Source organism: Squalius cephalus, assembly GCF_949319135.1.
Source record: "Squalius cephalus genome assembly, chromosome: 9".
Classification (NCBI taxonomy): Eukaryota; Metazoa; Chordata; class Actinopteri; order Cypriniformes; family Leuciscidae; genus Squalius; species Squalius cephalus.
Genome location: NC_137130.1, coordinates 21,451,425 through 21,465,006, shown reverse-complemented (window position 1 = coordinate 21,465,006; position 13,582 = coordinate 21,451,425). Strand labels below are relative to the sequence as shown.

Genomic DNA, 13,582 nt, shown 5'->3' with positions numbered 1-13,582 from the left:
TGTGGCAGTCGACCGTGAGGGGCTGCCTCTTTACTTTCATTCTGTGTTATTTTATCATTATTATTTTTATTTTATAAATTATTTTATAATTTAAGTTCATTTTATTAATTATTTTAATGTTCGCCGGGATCCCGCCTCCTTTTTCCCTTATCAACTAACCTCATTGCAGCGAGTGTTCATTTTAGATCGTATCTACCTATCTCTTGTTGTAATTGTTACGCCTGTAGGTGGCGACACGTGACTGAATTTATTCATTTACTCAACCGATTCATTCAAAAACACTTCTGTATTGTCCAGGAACTATTTTCGTTGGTGGAGTAAAAATTGACAAAGTAAATGGTAATATTGTGTAAGAAACTTAAGGGGCACATATTGTTTGTGCGTTTAAAAACGTGAGATGCAGTGTTGAGAAATGGAAACAATCGCAAAAGTTGACTATTTTGAAATTGAACAAAATGTGAACTATGAACTTGACAAGAAGTAGATGCAGCGCAACAGTCAAAGACGTGCGTCCAGGCCATTTACATGGCTGGTACACTACCATATTTTTACCTCGTTTTACAGTCTGGAGGAGTTGATGGCTCGAATATGTTTGATTTTTGAGTGGATTTTAGAATTTAGAAGTCGTGTAGTGAATTCCTGCCTTTAGAAAACACTTAAAAGCAATCGCAGTTGTGATATTCTGAGGAACAACATTTTTGCAAAAGACAGCTGTATGGGGGAGTCTGAACAAACAAATAGCTGTTGATAATAATGTCTTTCAAGTGATGCCAACTGATTGTGTTAATTTCACTTCAATTAATCTAAAACCCTTCTGAGAGTTTTGGCTCGATATTGTGCTAAAGAGGCCAGAGTCCAGCCTCGGGATAAACAATCAAACATTTCATCTGTGAGGTCATGGGTTCTCAACCAGCTGCAGACCAGTGGACTGATCACTTGTTTTTCATTGTTGTAGTCCAATACAAAGTCACCACTAGCTACATAAGCTATCACAGAATGGATGTATGGAGTTAATTTCTCTCGGGTTTACATGCTGACATGGTTTATAACAGCACACCAGGAATGGAAGGAAAAGCCCTTCATCTCACTTAATCGGATATTGTAGCATTTTTCTCAGAAACAGTCATTGTGTAACAGATTGTGGCTGGCTATTAAGTGGATTCCAGGCTTCTTAAGGCAACTAGTTGAAGAACAGGAACAACATATGTTGAAAGGATGCAAAAAGACAAAGAACGATTTTGCTTTTGAACAGGAATCTAACCAGCAGAAACTTCTCACTCAGCTGAATTAGCACTGTTGGTCAATAAAGCCATGGCTTGGAAATGGATCAAAGCTTTTGTTTGTTTGTCAGTGTGTGTCACCTCTGCTGTGGGTAAGATCAGTTTTGCTACATTTTTAATTATGCCAGTTATATTAGGTGTATGTGAAAGCAACACACACAAATGTAATTAAATGATTGAGTACAGCTGTTTTATTTGGAGTTAGTGTGTCAATAAGTGGTTCACAGATCAACAGTTGTGAATGTAACTGCGTACAGAATTTGATGTGATTTTAAATGTTTACCAATCCATTTTTTCTTTGAAAGAGACCATTTTACCTCTTTAAAATCTCTAAAGATGCAGACTGAGAATTACAAAATGAAAGTAAAAAATCATTGGTATAAAAAAAAACATGTTGAATTGCACTAATCAAAATGAAAAATTATTTTCTTTAATAGTGCTTGCATTTTTGGTGGCTGCAATTTAATATGTTTGTATTTAAATTCAATAAAAATGATTAACCTTTCGAAGTTTATTTCCAAAATATCTTCTGCTTTTCTTCCTTATTTTTCTATACACAATATATAATATTTCACTTCACAAATTCGCCTCTATATGTCAAACTTACACATCTGGGAATTGCAGGGAAAGCAGTGTCAGGTGAATCCGGTAAAATGTGTTTTACTTTTTGGGATACTCATGAGCTCCCACATGCGTACAACTTTACAGGTGATGGGGAACCATCCCAAACCAAGTGTGCTGACTTCAACAACACCACCTGGCAGGAATACAGACAGGCCACCAAGCTCCAGGTTCAGTACCTTCTCCTTACCCGAAAGAATGCAGACTGTGCCAGCCTATTCACGCAGGATTGCCTCAACCATACCCAGAAACACACGGCTTACTTCAACTCATCACTCCCCACTAAAGTCATTGTTCATGGATACAGGTGAAGCATTTAAGCAGCAGCATTTTGTAACAGGAAAGAAGTCCATGTGAATGATCTCTTACACTTGATTTACTGCGTTTCAGAGCCATGGGCAGTAAACCTTCCTGGGTGAGTGGCTTAGCCCAGGCTCTACTGCAGGAAGAGGACGTGAACGTTCTGGTGGTGGACTGGGTCTATGGTGCCTCCTTTGCTTATAACCTGGTAGTAGAGAACTACAAGGAGGTGTCAGTGCAGATATCGGTGCTTATCAATCAGCTTACGGTAATTATAGAATCCATTATCATTATAGAACACTTGACCACTACATACAAATGGCTGCACAGCTGTTGAGTCCTCTGTAAGCAGTGTTCATCTGGCAGAAGTAATAACATAATAAACTTGTTCACAATGATCAATTGTAACAGTCAACGCACAGAAAGTACATTGCAAAGAGTAATATGACATTTATGTTCTTTTGTAGAAGTATGGAAGCACACTGGAATCTTTCCATTTCATCGGTGTGAGTCTTGGAGCACATGTGTGTGGATTTGTAGGGACCCTATTTGAAGGCAAGCTGGGTCGAATCACAGGTAATATTTTAATTCAATGCCTAAATAAAAGTAAATTGATATATAAATAAGAGACCATATTTAAAATATATCATAATCTTCAAAATGTCATTAAAGCAAATGTTATTAATAGATATGTTCACAATTTATCAAAATACTATCAAATGTAATTGCACAACAAAATAATGAAAATAATGCATAATTCAATTCTAATATTCATGTTAAATTTTCAATTCAGCTTGTCCCTCAAATTCTTATGCTGACAATATCATTTGTCAAGAAAAAAAGATATATTAAATTATTAAAAACAGGTTTTCATTTGTGCGCATAGTCTCTTCTGATTTGCGTAATGCAATTGTATAATGAGTATGTAATGATAAAGCCTGCCATAGGACCATGTAGGCTGTTCATTTTGTCCTGATACGAAGATGCTAGACTTATGAGTGGAACAAAGACCAACACTGCGCCACACTGAAAGAGTCTTTCAGACAAAAGCTGAGGCCACGAGTGCACTCCAAATAAACAATGACATATTGTTACACCACACAACGTTGGTGAGAAAACAAGATGTTGTTTGAAACTTTAAACTAAAGTGTGTAATGTGTTTATGCAGAATCCTAAAAATGTGAATCATTTTGTATCATACAGAACATATACTGAATGTGAGTATTGTGTGTACAGGTCTGGACCCAGCAGGACCCATGTTTAAGAGTGCTGATCCATTTGACCGTCTGGATTCATCTGATGCCTTGTTTGTTGAGGCCATCCACACTGACTCTGACTGTAAATCTATTTTCATTTATTTTGGAACGCCCGTCTAATATTGAACAGGACATTTTCTTAATTTATTATTAAACTACAAGATTTCATATAAGTGTGCCACTGGTGCTATTTTTGATACAGAAGTAGCCTATAACACAACTGAACTGAAAATGTGTACATTTGCTAGACTTTGGAATATCCATTCCTGTCGGACATGTGGACTTCTTCTTAAATGGTGGAATGGACCAAGCCGGTTGCGCACGCTCAAGGTTTGCTTCAAGTAAGCTGACAGCAAAAGCTGACCAAACACTAACAGAGGCATTAAGCTTAAAAATGTACCGTAGCTTCATGCTACCTGAGAATCTGTCTATGTTGTCAGTTTTTATCTACTTTCCAGTGTATGGCTATGTCATTTGTGACCACATGAGGGCACTGCATGTCTACATGAGCGCCCTGAACGGCTCCTGTCTGCTTGTTGGTTTCCCCTGCTCCAGTTATGAGGAATTCCTGGCAGGAAAATGCATCAACTGTGAGGGACCCTTCAATGGCACATGCCCACAAATAGGTAATGATGAGTTAGCAGGATGATTTAAAGAAAAGTATTTTAAATATTTAAGTCTGATTGTGAACACAAATATATAGGCTATTTAAAAATGTTTTTACACATGTAGTTCTTAAAAGTGAAAAGAATCTGTAGCTTTTGAATTGAATGAAATCAACATTGTACATTTTCTTACTAAAATAACCTTGATGCACAAACTTTTTTGTAGTTCAAAGACTCTGTGCTGAATGATGAGATGTGTCTTCATAAGGAGGATGGCCATGGTTCACACGCATGTCCTCAATTAGTGAAAATGTGAATAATAATTCTGCGGGGGGTTGCATGCTAATCTAATTTTGGATGGTAATGACCTTGATGTCCTAGTTCATTTAGGTGTTTAATCAGGCTTGACTTTGTCTTTGTGTGCATGAGTGACTCAGACTGCTGAAAATGTTTCACTTGAGGCTGATTATGTAACAAAAGGATAATACATTTTCACGTAATGTACGACACAAGCCTTTGCACAATTGCTCCTCCGTCAGTGTCTGTTTGTATATGTGTGTATTTTAGGCTTGTTAAAGAACAGTGGGATAACAGCTGCTCCACTGCCAAATCAAGAGAAAGTCTATCTCCTGACCACTGCTACGGCTCCATATTGTGGTATATGACTTTGTACATTTTGTCATTTATTAGAAGTCCACTCTCACAGATACTGCATGTATTAACACTTTAATTATACTTAAGCAGTCTTTCATATTAACTCATCCTGTTGTCTACTACTTAAACACCTACACTACACCAAAGTTTGGGGTCAGTAATTAATACTTCTCAGTATGGATACATTAAATACAAAAAAAGTGACAGTAAAGACTTCAAATAAATGCTGTTCTTTTGAACTTTCTATTCATCAAATAATCCTGAAAAAATAGATCATGGTTTCCACAAAAATATGAAGCAGCACAACTATTTTCAACATTGATAATAAGAAGATCAATAGAAACTTTCCTGCCATATGTAACAGTAAATAAATGAAGTCTTATGTCAATGACTCATTATAAATACAGCCTAATAATGCCCATACTCTTTTTTTAGCGCATCACATCCTTGTGGATTTGAAGGTTTCCACATTAGACAAGTCTGCTGAGGTTCAGCTCACCCTGATCTCTACAGGACTCCCTGAGACAGAGTTAAAACTCAAACTGTGTGTATTCCATTTCGAGTTTTACCAGCAAGTCATGATCAATGAGCCATAGCCTGTGTTCATTTATTACAGGTTCAGCCCTTTAACTGTTTAAAACATGTGTGTGAATATGTTTGTACATTATTTTTCAGAAATACAGATGAAACTGCGTATAAAAAGGTGGCTGCACACCCGGAGCGACTGTGTAAAATTGACTCAGTGCAGCTGAAAAACACAGGAGCTCGATTCTACAGACAAGGAAACATTCATTTTGAGTATATATGCATCTCTCAAGTCCCTCACACCAGGTAAATGCATTGATATGATTTAGATATCAAATGTGCACATCCAATGTAATACTGTATTTAATAATATTTTATTTGTGCTCTGTGTGCAGAGGGTTGGATCCATTATGCGTGAAGAACATTAATATTGGACGGGGAGCACCATGGTCACATGACTTTGTACAAGTGTGCTAAATTAATAAAACAACACGAAATCGAATTAAGAGAGCTTATACATTAACCAGCTTTCAAGCGAAGTTCACACACTAAAACTTTTTTAGCATATTTAGGTTAGGAGACATTAAAGCTTGGTGACAAAGACATAAATAGGATACAAGGGGACACAAATGCTTTGTTAGATATATTTATTGAATTATTGTGTTTTCACAAAATGATTGTTTTCACAAACAATGTTTATATGATTTCACAAATAATGTAAGATATGATTTCAGATACTTTTGTTTTTATGTGCACTGTTCCAGAGAGTGTTACAATGATATTTCAGTCGAGAGGAATTCAACGTACCTGAATTTCTGTTTAGTTTTGTTAGACAACAATCAACAACAAAAATATTGTGAATTATGAAAGTCGGTCATTCAACATACAGCAGTTATTTTATGTGTTAATATATGTGCTGAACATACTGGTTCATTTTCAATGATTAAAAATGTATATTCAAGGTACAAAAATTCTATATTTTGGCACTCTGATTAGTGTTTATAACTGCACACTGCATACTTGATATTACAAATTAGTATCTGTCCATTCACAATTAGTAATAAGGCTAATCTCTGCTTTGAAATGGCATCTTAAGAGGAATATCAAGTCACGTTTTTTAACCCAGCACTTAACAGTTGGCCCCATGAAAATACATTTTCATAACATGGTCAGTATACAGTCTCAGTACATGATGAGCATTTATTAACTTCCTATTATGATAAAGCACACACTTTTGTAATAAATCTCAGTCTCTACCTACTATCAATAAACTCTGAGGTGTTCAAATGAAATAAAAATTGATTTGTTTGTGTTGAAAAGTCTAATTTCTTGCTTTTAATTTACAAATCCTGTACAGTATTCCAAACAGATTTAACCAACAAGCACATGCCATTTCAAATAAATGTAAAACAGCCATGTTGAAATCACAGCAATGTGGAATCATATATAGCACAGTATCTGTCCGAAAAAAAAGGTTTGTGAATCTGTTTTGTCCTGAACAAAAGTACATTTGATGGATCTTTTACTGTTCTGTGCTAATGTTGTCTTCAATCATATAAAAGTAAACCGCTATGATGGTGATTTAATGGAGAAATCGTTCAGATGTGATGGTCTTTATGCTGCTGAAACCATTCCTACAGCTTTGGGGTGTCAGTAGGGGCCAGTGGGGCACGTCCTCTTTGGAAACGAAGTGGAAGACTTCCTGGAGTATCATCCTCTGATGGCACATCAAAATGTCATTGAATTATTTCAACACTGAAATAAATTCCATAACGAAATTCAGCACAACATAATCATATTTAAAGACATGTTTTTATCCATCGGTAGTTCTCATATTGTTTTCGGTAGGACAGGCTGTTTTTCTGGACATGATCCATATACCTCATTCCTTTGGAAACTAGCGTGTGAAGGTCATGTCTCAAATGACAGCGGAACCCTCCTCCTCCCACACCTGTCCCACTATCCAGTACCCTACAAAGTGCAATCTGCCCCTTGCTGGCAAAGCCAAGTATTTGGAGAGGGAGGAGTGCTGGATTGCTGGATGAACAGACTTGGCATGTTTGGACTTGGATCCCTGGATATCCCAAACCCCTTCCAGTCTTTCATCCAGCCTCTGGCACAAGTGTATGTAGTCAAATAAAGCCAGTCTCATTCTAAGCATAGAAACATCTAACACAAAATATTCTAAGAAGGAAACACTGAATATAACTCCACTACCATGTACTAAATAAAACTCATCCCTCACCCAAGGGAGCCTTTCCTCTGCCAGAAAGGACACACGTTAAATTAGGACATACCATAGACTTTCTTTGTGGTAAAACAATTAAAAGTTAAACATACTGTAATTATTAAAGAGTAACCCATAGCCTACACTGCTAAATTAATGTAAAAATTATAAATTAATAGTTTTAATATAATAATCAGAGGTGGACAGTAACAAATCACATTTACTTGAGTACTGTACTTTAGGACACTTTTTGAGTATTATTTTTTTCGGGATACTTTTTATTTTAACTTCACTACATTTGAAAGACAAATATTGTACTTTTTACTGCACTACATTTCTGTCAAGGTCCTTAACTAGAAAGTAGAAACGTCAGTTTGGTTGCAGGGGTTGCATTTTGGTTGGAAATGAAAGTCGGGTTGACGTCAGAACCCGAATGATGTTGATTTCTGATGTCAACCCGATTTTCATTTTCAACCACAATACAGTGTCTGTCCAACGTTGGAGATTAATGTCAATCTGGCGTTGGATTCTGACATCAACCTGATTTTCATTTTGATTTTCAACATTGGGTTTGGTGTTCTAAATGAGAATTTTGTCATTGTTTTGGAGCACACTAGCTTATATATAACAGCAAGGCTAACATATTTACTAAAAGCCAAAAACTTTAAATAGGGCACTATTTGAGGGAACAGCCATTTGGGTGTCTGAAACCATTATGGATTTTATTGAGTGCACTAATTCAATCTCACCTTCAATCCCACTACTAGAACTGTGTTCTAGAAATAAATCTGATATTGATATGAGGGTATAGGGGCAATTTCAGACACAACCAATATCTGATTAATATGAATATTATTACTAGTCTTTTACTAAGACTAGATGTCATCCGTTTTTTCCTTTTACCTTGAAGGATGTTACAACGGGGTCCCTGTCAATAATAAGCCTACAATGTAAAGTATTTTATTATAATTCAATTTTAAATGAATAGTATTATCAATATAATAAGAAGAGAAATTATTTTTAAAGGAAAAAAACATTTACTTTTTAACCTTTGAAGACATCTGGGCAACTTTTTATTCAAAACAGTATTCCTGTAGAATATTAATTTTCAATGTAATATAATAATCACTATGTATGAATGAACTATTGTCCTTCCTTCCTTCCCTCCATGTGAATTCAGCAGATGACACTGAAGACATAAAATATAATCCAGGTCTAAAAATAGCACAAAATATAACAATTCATCATGCACATTCATCACTCTGCATTCTCTTAATCACTCAGTGTTTGTGCAGCTCAAATGTCCAGTTAGTGCAGTCGTGCCTCTTCATGCAAACCAGCCCCGTCTATAGCGACCCACCCGTCAATCCTTACTTGTGTACTTACATTGTGATTTAAGAAGTGTTCCCGTGTATTAAGCTTCAAAACCCCAATCTTTACTTCAAATATTCCCTCTCACTCCCGTAGTCCATTAGAGAGCCTGTCATATCAGCAAAGTCCTCCAGAACCAAGCTGGTTGAGTCCTCACCAGAGGGCATCTCTGTGTCTGAGGGCCAGAGCTGGTGTGGAGGTTTGGGCACAGGGGTCTTTCCCTGGTCCGGATGGAAGGTTCTTCCATCTGAGGGCTGGTTAGACGGTGCTGGATCAACCTTCACGACTGTGGGATCTCCTTGGCTTCCCCTGGGCGGTGAGCTAGTGCTGCCACCCTCACTGCCCTGTGGCGATGGGGCGAGGACGTGGTAGAGACTGGGCAGACGAATATCAAGGCGCACACCACTCTTGGCAAACAGCTTGTCATTGAGAGAATACAGTTTGTCAGCAATGTCACTTCCGAGCATGACAGAGAAAAGTCGAGCAATGTAACGATCCTTAGACAGCAGAAGGTAAAGCCGACGTCTGCGCCAAGAGATGTAACGGCAGTCAGTCTCTGCGGTTAGTGTCACCTGAGGTCAAAAGGGTCATGAGATGTTTAAGGGCATGCAGTATTTCATGGTTGCATGAACTGAATAATTTTGGAAAATGACTAAAAAATGTTGCCATGATGTACCCAATCACATAAAACCAGTATGTTATCATACCTGGAAGTTGCCCTCCTCTGTTGGTCTTAGAGACTCCCATTCAGGAGAGTCGAGAAATTGATGAGGAAAGATGTAATGGAGAAACTGACCTTCTAAGGACACTCTAATCCTGTAAAAGCGGAAACACATGTCAAGTTCTCAGAAGTGTCCTTTTTGTATTAATGTTGGTTTAATATGGTTTTGAATAAGCTTAAAGTCAGCATGAAATGAAAACTCGCCTATTTTCTAAATGCATGTTATTGATCTCATTGTGAAGGATTCATCAATGCGTATGTTTCTTTTTTTTTTTTTATGTTTTGACGTATGCCGGATTTTCATAGAGTGGTGCAGGGATGACATATTTTTTGTAGGATAAAACCCAGAAACAAGTTAGTATTTTACCACTTCCGGTTCCATCATCCTGAAGTCAATGGGTTTTTTGAATAGGTTTTTGGTTAAATGCTTGAAATAAGGTTTGTGGTGAATACAAGCTCAACATACACTCACCTAAAGGATTATTAGGAACACCATACTAATACTGTGTTTGAACCCCTTTCGCCTTCAGAACTGCCTTAATTCTACGTGGCATTGATTCAACAAGGTGCTGAAAGCATTCTTTAGAAATGTTGGCCCATATTGATAGGATAGCATCTTGCAGTTGATGGAGATTTGTGGGATGCACATCCAGGGCACGAAGCTCCCGTTCCACCACATCCCAAAGATGCTCTATTGGGTTGAGATCTGGTGACTGTGGGGGCCATTTTAGTACAGTGAACTCATTGTCATGTTCAAGAAACCAATTTGAAATGATTCGAGCTTTGTGACATGGTGCATTATCCTGCTGGAAGTAGCCATCAGAGGATGGGTACATGGTGGTCATAAAGGGATGGACATGGTCAGAAACAATGCTCAGGTAGGCTACGGCATTTAAACGATGCCCAATTGGCACTAAGGGGCCTAAAGTGTGCCAAGAAAACATGCCCCACACCATTACACCACCACCACCAGCCTGCGCAGTGGTAACAAGGCATGATGGATCCATGTTCTCATTCTGTTTATGCCAAATTCTGACTCTACCATCTGAATGTCTCAACAGAAATCGAGACTCATCAGACCAGGCAACATTTTTCCAGTCTTCAACTGTCCAATTTTGGTGAGCTTGTGCAAATTGTAGCCTCTTTTTCCTATTTGTAGTGGAGATGAGTGATACCCGGTGGGGTCTTCTGCTGTTGTAGCCCATCCGCCTCAAGGTTGTGCATGTTGTGGCTTCACAAATGCTTTGCTGCATACCTCAGTTGTAACGAGTGGTTATTTCAGTCAAAGTTGCTCTTCTATCAGCTTGAATCAGTCGGCCCATTCTCCTCTGACCTCTAGAATCAACAAGGCATTTTCGCCCACAGGACTGCCGCATACTGGATGTTTTTCCCTTTTCACACCATTCTTTGTAAACCCTAGAAATGGTTGTGCGTGAAAATCCCAGTAACTGAGCAGATTGTGAAATACTCAGACCGGCCCGTCTGGCACCAACAACCATGCCACGCTCGAAATTGCTTAAATCACCTTTCTTTCCCATTCTGACGTTCAGTTTGGAGTTCAGGAGATTGTCTTGACCAGGACCACACCCCTAAATGCATTGAAGCAACTGCCATGTGATTGGTTGATTAGATAATTGCATTAATGAGAAATTGAACAGGTGTTCCTAATAATCCTTTAGGTGAGTGTATTTTCACATTTTATTCTACAACATAAAATACATACAGCCTATACCCTCTTGTGATTTTTTTTAAAGCCTGCTCATAAAAGTTCATAAAGTGTTCATTTGCGAAGATTTTCACGATGAACAAAACGTGTAAGAATCATAAGTTTTTGTTAGTCACACCATTTTTTCTGCAATAATCCAAAAGCCAATGAAAAAATACTATTGAGTTTTTGTTGAGGGAACTGGTGTCCAATCAACAACTGATAGATAAAACCAAGTCCTACTATATATATATATGTATATATATATAATCCATTACATTGTGATATACATCACAATCAAAGATCTGTCACTTATTCTGTTTCATTATGACTTTAAATTGAATGACTCTAAAAATGTCATGTGGTTTCACCATGAGGTAAAAAGTAAAAACATTTATTTTAACCTTAAATACACGCGAGCATAAACATCATTATTTTCGAAAAAGGTTTACAACATCATTTTCAAGATAAATATCACACATATGAATTAATAATTCATAAATATTACATTTTGGGGGAGCATTTTCACCATGACATTCCACAACCTGAACTAATCTTGCTTTGTCATAAAATGTCAAATTATCTGAGATTTTAAGAGACTAAAGGCCTGTTCACACCAATAACTAACTGTGACGATAAAGATATGGTTATTAAAATCATTCTACATTAAAAAGAAAAGCAGAGTCCACACCACAACTATAATGATAATGGCACAGAGGAAAGTAACCGGTGAATCACTTTCAAGATGTTTTTTTCCCCAACTGATGAATGATAAAAACATTTGACAGCCAAGAATCCATCCTGCTTTTCAGAACTAGAGAATTCATGCAGATGACATAACTGCAGCACTCACTTATAACAAACAGAATGCTAATATTGTTGATTATAGTTATCTTTATAGTTATAGTTATTGTTCTTGGTGTGAACGGGCCTTTATTGACCTTGACACAGTCATGAGGGTCTGCAGGGGTCCTCTCTATGATATAATTTCCTGTTTGTTTTTTTCACCACATGATTTGGCAGACAAAAGTGTTTCGTAAGCAGTTTAAATATTTAATATTATAAAAGTTTACGCCAAAATACTACTTATGACGCTTTTTCTTCATGAAGGCAAGTCACCTTTATTTCTATTGCACTTTATACAATACAGATTGTTTCAAAGCAGCTTCATATTGCTAAACAGGAAAATAACTATCAATGATGCAAACTCAAATATGAGACCAATTCAAAGTCTGCTCTCTGTATTAATTGCATTTTTAACAATTTTTTATTAGGTAGGACAAAAAACATCATGTCATTGACCCCCCCAAAAAAAATTTGTGCTATTTATTACGACTCAGAATGAACCGCTTACATATTGCGAGCTAAAACAAACACTGACGTTGGTACACTTTTTGGTAAAAAAACAGATATTTACAGTGTTTAGACCAGTTCAAGATCAACCACTAATAGATAGAGAACCTATGTATGTCTACAACTCTTTGATATGTTCTGTTTCTCACCTGCCAGAAATGAGAAAAGACAGCTGATCAATGGGCGTCTTCCCCTCCACGGCATACGTCTCCTCAGTCGCTAGAGAAAGCACTTTGTTCTCGCTGGCAGCCGTGATCTCCTTAAACACCTGCACAGGTACATCCAGCGGCAGATAGACCGCCGTGTAAAGCGCAGAAAGCTCCTCGTTGGCTAAACCTTCCTGCATCAGCCGAAAAATCAGATGACACACCTGGGCCAAACACTGCAGCATCAGCAGCAGGTTCCAGATGAAGACATCAAGGCCGCACACCGTCAGCCAGCCCCACATAGCCAAACAGAGGAAAGCGGGAGCCAAAAAACTGAAGATGTACAGAGCCCCATATGCTGTACTACCACCCATATAGCCCAAAAAAAGAACGGTGTTACCCAGATGGTAGATGGCACCTTCAGTGCTGTTGGTCCATCCATTGCAGAGTGTGTGATTGTAAATGATGGTGTCAATAAAGTCGCCACTATTCATGTTTGTGCCTCTGCTGTCTCTCAATGGAATACTGAATTAAAAAAAGAGTGTCATCAAATACCTTGATGGAAAAAGTAGTGGTTCATAAGCCCAAGGTATTAAAACCGTTGTTAAAAAGACTAGATATTAGATTCAAAAAGGTTGTTCCCCGCAGACTCTAACAGTCAATGCACCACTTGCTGCCAAAAACAGTTGGAATGAAGGAAGCTTCATAATTCCGTTCCATTCAGTTCCACTGACACCCGCTTTTCCTTTAAAAATTCAGCCCTATAATGTCTCTGCTACTGTTCCCTGACCCACACTGGACTGAAGACTGTTGGAAAC

At 37.7% G+C, this 13,582-nt stretch overlaps 2 protein-coding genes across 5 annotated transcripts; one reads left to right on the top strand and one right to left on the bottom strand.

Annotated features, from left to right (window-relative positions):
- Nucleotides 1-915: 915 nt before the first annotated feature.
- Nucleotides 916-5,718, top strand: pla1a (phospholipase A1 member A; the record flags this gene model as incomplete). 2 transcript variants are annotated; one of them, XM_079881410.1, is made up of 11 exons in its annotated part: nt 916-1,372; nt 1,989-2,208; nt 2,292-2,469; nt 2,669-2,777; nt 3,438-3,539; nt 3,706-3,798; nt 3,898-4,083; nt 4,630-4,719; nt 5,152-5,260; nt 5,392-5,547; nt 5,637-5,718. In XM_079881410.1, exons 1-11 carry the CDS (start codon nt 1,312-1,314, stop codon nt 5,716-5,718), a joined length of 1,386 nt encoding a protein of 461 aa, XP_079737536.1. In that variant the 5' UTR covers nt 916-1,311. The 2 variants fall into 2 exon arrangements, with proteins under 2 accessions (XP_079737536.1, XP_079737537.1); XM_079881411.1 differs by having other exon boundaries at nt 918-1,372; nt 3,916-4,083.
- On the bottom strand, nt 5,490-13,582 carry popdc2 (popeye domain cAMP effector 2). 3 transcript variants are annotated; one of them, XM_079881413.1, is made up of 4 exons: nt 12,768-13,582; nt 9,547-9,655; nt 8,997-9,411; nt 5,490-6,958 (listed from the first exon to the last, which is right to left on the bottom strand). In XM_079881413.1, the coding sequence occupies exons 1-4, from the start codon at nt 13,256-13,258 to the stop codon at nt 6,876-6,878; spliced, it is 1,098 nt and encodes a 365-aa protein (XP_079737539.1). In that variant the 5' UTR covers nt 13,259-13,582; the 3' UTR covers nt 5,490-6,875. The 3 variants fall into 3 exon arrangements, 2 of the variants coding, with proteins under 2 accessions (XP_079737539.1, XP_079737538.1); XM_079881412.1 differs by having other exon boundaries at nt 5,598-6,958; nt 8,909-9,411; nt 12,768-13,566; XR_013822292.1 differs by having other exon boundaries at nt 5,873-6,958; nt 8,855-9,411; nt 12,768-13,566.